Here is a 6,116-nt window from a genome sequence, read left to right as displayed (position 1 = left end):
GAACTTGTGTGTTTACGGATATATTGGTTAGAGTTCTACACCGTAAACTGGGAAAACTTGTGTGTTTACCGATATATTGGTTAGAGTTCTACACCGTACACTGGGAAAACTTGTGTGTTTACCGATATATTGGTTAGATTTGTACACCGTACACTGGGAAAACTTGTGTGTATATCGATATATTGGTTAGAGTTCATCTGTCAGTAGGTGAAGTTTGATAAACGGTTACAATATGGATGTATATATTTATAAGTACTGCATAAGTTGTTTGTACGGTACGAGTGTATGTTTAACACTCAAAAATGTCATTGGACAGTGCGTTTTCATCAGTTTTTAACGGCGGACGTCAAACCCTGGGATGTCTGAGAGCTGTATATTGCATTGGCTATCTGATCAAAAGTTTGAAAGTCCATTTTAAAACAGTTAATCACAATGCCAAATATTCTCATGAGTATCAGTTTAAGAGCGGAATGCACGTGCTGATCCGCATATTGATCACTCGTGTTTTAGTAACCGTTAACAATCAGCATCGTAAGGGAGATAACTCGTAGTTATTGTCATCCTATATTTTCACATAAATTACGTTAATCTACGGCTGTGTGAAGTTAGCTCAACATACGACATACGACATACGACATTCAAAACTTCATATCTTGTGTTTTTACCAGCCAACGAGGTAACTTTTGAATGTTCAGCGGCTGAACATACGACATACGACATTCAGATTTTGAATGTTCAGCCGCTGAACATACGACATTCAGATTTTGAATGTTCAGCCGCTGAACATACGACATACGACATTCATATCTTAAATGTTCAGCCGCTGAACATACGACATACGACATTCAAAACTTCATATCTTGTGTTTTTACCAGCCAACGATGTAATTTTTTAATGTTCAGCGGCTGAACATACGACATACGACATTCAGATTTTGAATGTTCAGCCGCTGAACATACGACATACGACATTCAGATTTTGATTTTGAATGTTCAGCGGCTCGACATACGACATTCAAATTTTGAATGTTCAGCCGCTGAACATACGACATACGACATTCAGATTTTGAATGTTCAGCCGCTGAACATACGACATACGACATTCAGATTTTGATTTTGAATGTTCAGCGGCTGAACATTCAAAATCTGAATGTCGTATGTCGTATGTTCAGCGGCTGAACATTCAAAATTTGAATGTCGTATGTCGTATGTCGAGCCGCTGAACATTCAAAATCAAAATCTGAATGTCGTATGTCGTATGTTCAGCGGCTGAACATTCAAAATCTGAATGTCGTATGTCGTATGTTCAGCCGCTGAACATTCAAAAGTTACCTCGTTGGCTGGTAAAAACACAAGATATGAAGTTTTGAATGTCGTATATCGTATGTCGTATGTTGAGCTAACTTCACACAGCCTTAATCTACATGTACTTCATAGGACAGAGGTATGACTATCGGTATATCCTATAAGTAGGACTACTGTTATATTATATTAGGTATGCCTTTAGAGTTACTTGTTTCACATTGCGTGTTTTAAGCCATGTGCTTTATTTTGATTGTAAACTCCTACCTCGGCGGACCCGTTTATTATCAGTAATGTTACGTCACAGTTTAGACCAAAGGCGATTATATTGTCTAGCGCCTAACACCTAAGCGGCTACTTATTTCGTGCAAGTGCTGTACAAATTGTATATCAGACTAATATTGAAGTCATCTATGACATATATCAGACAAGTATTGTAGTCATCTATAACATATCGGACAAGTATTGATGTCATCTATAGCATATACGGGACAAGTATTGTAGTCATCTATAACATATATCAGACAAGTATTGTAGTCATCTATAACATATATCAGACAAGTATTGTAGTCATCTAAAACATATCAGACAAGTATTGAAGTCATCTATAAAATATATATCAGACAAGTATTGTAGTCATCTATAACATATATCACACAAGTATTGTAGTCATCTATAACATGTATCGGACAAGTATTGTAGTCATCTATAACATATATCAGACAAGTATTGTAGTCATCTATAACATATATCAGACAAGTATTGTAGTCATCTATAACATATATCACACAAGTATTGTAGTCATCTATAACATATCAGACAAGTATTGATGTCATCTATAACATATATCAGACAAGTATTGTAGTCGTCTATAACATATATCGGACAAGTATTGTAGTCATCTATAACATATATCGGACAAGTATTGATGTCATCTATAACATATATCAGACAAGTATTGTAGTCGTCTATAACATTTATCAGACAAGTATTGATGTCATCTATAACATATATCGGACAAGTATTGTAGTCATCTATAACATATATCGGACAAGTATTGTAGTCATCTATAACATATATCGGACAAGTATTGTAGTCATCTATAACATATATCGGACAAGTATTGTAGTCATCTATAACATATATCAGACAAGTATTGTAGTCATCTATAACATATCAGACAAGTATTGAAGTCATCTATAACATATATCGGACAAGTATTGTAGTCATCTATAACATATATCAGACAAGTATTGAAGTCATCTATAACATATATCGGACAAGTATTGTAGTCATCTATAACATATATCAGACAAGTAATGAAGTCATCTATAACATATATCGGACAAGTATTGTAGTCATCTTTAACATATATCAGACAAGTATTGATGTCATCTATAACATATATCAGACAAGTAATGAAGTCATCTATAACATATATCGGACAAGTATTGTAGTCATCTTTAACATATCACACAAGTATTGTAGTCATCTATAACATATCAGACAAGTATTGTAGTCATCTATAACATATATCGGACAAGTATTGATGTCATCTATAACATATATCGGACAAGTATTGATGTCATCTATAACATTTATCGGACAAGTATTGATGTCATCTATAACATATATCGGACAAGTATTGATGTCATCTATAACATTTATCGGACAAGTATTGATGTCATCTATAACATTTATCAGACAAGTATTGATGTCATCTATAACATATCGGACAAGTATTGTAGTCATCTATAACATATAGCATTTTCTTTTACTTTTGAATAATGATTCTAATGGAACATACAAAGGACTTAGTTTAACTTTTTACTTAAATGCCAAAACGCACCGCATACAATATATATTTTTATCACGAAGATAGGAAGGGGATAATTATATGGTCGATTACGCTTCGTAACAAAACATATAAACAGGAACTTAACACTGAAAAAATCCATCAATTTATTCATTACGACAAACGAGCAATTTAAAATTGAGATGTCTCTATTGATCAAATTAGAAACATCTTATTAAAATGAGAGATGTCTGTATATAAAATAGATTCTATATTCAAAATTTAGATAAATATCATAAATACGAATATTTCTCTTTCAAATACAGATATCTGTATGTTGACAATAAATGAAGATATCTCTAATTTAGATACTGATACTTATATATGAATTAAATGGGTAAAAACACAAACGATTACAAGAACAGTTTTTGGGTTGATTGTCCTTCTTTTCGCACGTTTCCTCAATACAGGGGAAGTCTTCCTGTGCGCGCGCTGTAGATGTTGTTAAAGTTTGACACGACGATTGGAACAGGAAGGGCAATTGTTAATATACCACCTAGAACGGTGAAAGTACCAACAATCTTCCCGGCTATCCCTTGCGGAAACATGTCTCCGTATCCAACTGTCGTCATGGAGACGATTGACCACCAGAACGTTTGCGGTATACTTTTAAAATGGCTGTTCTCTACTAGTCGTTCGCTGTAAAACATCGCCGTGGAGAATATTATCACCCCAAGGGCCAAAAACAAGACGAACAGTCCGAGTTCCTGGACACTGTTTCTGATAGTGAGGGCGAGGGCCTGCAGACCCGGGGAATGTTTGCCAAGTTTAAGTACTCTCATAACACGTAATACCCTGACAAGGACCAGCGCATCGCTTGCTGTGGAGTCAATACATACTCCGAATAAAAAATACGTACCGACGAACACCAGGTGGGGCATGACTGACGTCAAATCTACCCAATTAAGGACACTCATGATGAAGGACCGTTTTGAGGGACACGAGATAAACCGTATCACCAGTTCCAATATAAACCAGGCTACACACACACTCTCCAGGACGAAAAAGTGGTTTCCAAAGTTGATTGTTACTGCAGGCATTTTGAGTTGTTCTGATGAATTGTTTTCTGTAGAATTGAAATACGTATACACACAGGCGTCGACGCTATAGTTTGGCACGGTCTCAATGCAGAAAACACCAATAGACAGACAAATGAAGCAAACTGAGAGAATGGCCACCAATCTGGCTGCGAAGGAACTACGGGGCTGTTCGAACAACTGCCATATAACTTTCAATGTTGTGTTTTCCGGCATAGGACACTCCTTCTCCAGAATGAAGCCCTCTATCTCTTGGTAGTCGTCTACCAGTTCCTTATCGAACCCAAAGAATTTTAACTCCTCGATAAACACGTCCACCGGAACCTCGTACGGACATTTTAGACGTCCTCCGCTTTGATAGAAGTACAAGATAGCTTGGAAGCTTGGTCGGTGTCTGTCAAAGAAATACTCGTTGTGCTTTACATCCCAATAACGTTCTCGAAGAAACGGGTTTCCCAGGAGAGTATTTGGAAGCCTGTTGAGAGTTTTTAACTGAGTTTCAAACTTAAGACCACTGACGTTGATGAAGACCCGTTGGCAGCACTCATTCACACAGCAGTGTCCTCCTCCGTCACTAGGGTTAGAGGAGACACCGGACGACAGTTCCAGACCTTCATCATCACTTACCGACGTATCATGGCCATCCACAGTGACGTAATCGTTGTTCGATATGACCTCAAAACCAAGCAATGACGAAGGTCTGGACGAAAACTCTGCTGGGGAGGATCTTAGTTTGGCTACTTCATTGTTATACTGTCCGCCAAGAAACCGCCGTCCGATTGTCGGAGTGTTTACGAATTGCATTTTGCTACAGTTCTTCCCCGATGTTGTTCTCTTAATCAGTGTTTTAAAACACCCTTCAGAGTCCTCGCCTACAGAGGAACTGTGTGATTATGAAGACGGTACGACGTTAAAAGTGTGACATGCAGTAAGAAATTACTGGCGATTCAGATCGGACTAGGAAAATGAATGTAGATTATTAGTGTACACAATGGGGCCCTGTAATGATCGGTCATTGTTACGAGAGTGTGGTGTGGCCAGTTTCGTGCTGGTGACAATCAGCGCTTTAAGCCTTAAGTCATTACGTAACTCCTACAGAGCTTGTTTACCTCTCTACGTAATATCTAAGGTGTACAACTACACATGATAGTCCGGACGTAATATCTAACATGTACAACTACACATGATAGTCCGGACGTAATATCTAACATGTACGACATCTAACGTGTACAACTACACAGGATAGTCCGGACGTAATATCTAACATGTACAACTACAAAGGATCGTCCGGACGTAATATCTAACGTGTACAACTACACAGGATAGTCCGGACGTAATATCTAACATGTACAACTACACAGGATAGTCCGGACGTAATATCTAACATGTACAACTACACAGGATAGTCCGGACGTAATATCTAACATGTACGACATCTAACGTGTACAACTACACAGGATAGTCCGGACGTAATATATAACGTGTACAACTACACAGGATAGTCCGGACGTAATATCTAACATGTAAAACTACACAGGATAGTCCGGACGTAATATATAACGTGTATAACTACACAGGATAGTCCGGACGTAATATCTAACATGTACAACTACACAGGATAGTCCGGACGTAATATCTAACGTGTACAACTACACAGGATAGTCCGGACGTAATATCTAACATGTACAACTACACAGGATAGTCCGGACGTAATATCTAACATGTACAACTACACAGGAAACTCTTACAGGAGGAAGCACTGTCCTATCTCATCCTACACCAGGGATATGTACATTGTTTCATTAAGGTCAAAATGGAGACATGCAGAGATACTAACAGCGAGAAAGCTTCGTCTTTAAACGTTCTTTAGAACAATTGATCATCCATTCATTTATAATAGATAAAGGGTGTGTTCTTTCTTGA

General features: G+C 37.5%; 1 protein-coding gene across 1 annotated transcript; it reads right to left on the bottom strand.

The window, feature by feature from the left end:
* Window positions 1–3,557: 3,557 nt before the first annotated feature.
* Window positions 3,558–4,997, bottom strand: LOC117331007 (potassium voltage-gated channel subfamily A member 1-like). The gene has a single exon (XM_033889600.1). The coding sequence runs from the start codon at window positions 4,995–4,997 to the stop codon at window positions 3,558–3,560; it is 1,440 nt and encodes a 479-aa protein (XP_033745491.1).
* Between the last annotated feature and the right edge of the window lie 1,119 nt (window positions 4,998–6,116).

This window comes from Pecten maximus, chromosome 7, assembly GCF_902652985.1.
Source record: "Pecten maximus chromosome 7, xPecMax1.1, whole genome shotgun sequence".
NCBI lineage: Eukaryota > Metazoa > Mollusca > Bivalvia > Pectinida > Pectinidae > Pecten > Pecten maximus.
The sequence above is the reverse complement of the archived record's forward strand: the minus strand, read 5'-3'. Positions and strand labels throughout refer to the sequence as shown.

Bases quoted from the DNA above. Each gene is read 5' to 3' on its own strand.
- LOC117331007 (XM_033889600.1), bottom strand. From the start codon at position 4,997: ATGCAATTCGTAAACACTCCGACAATCGGACGGCGGTTTCTTGGCGGA.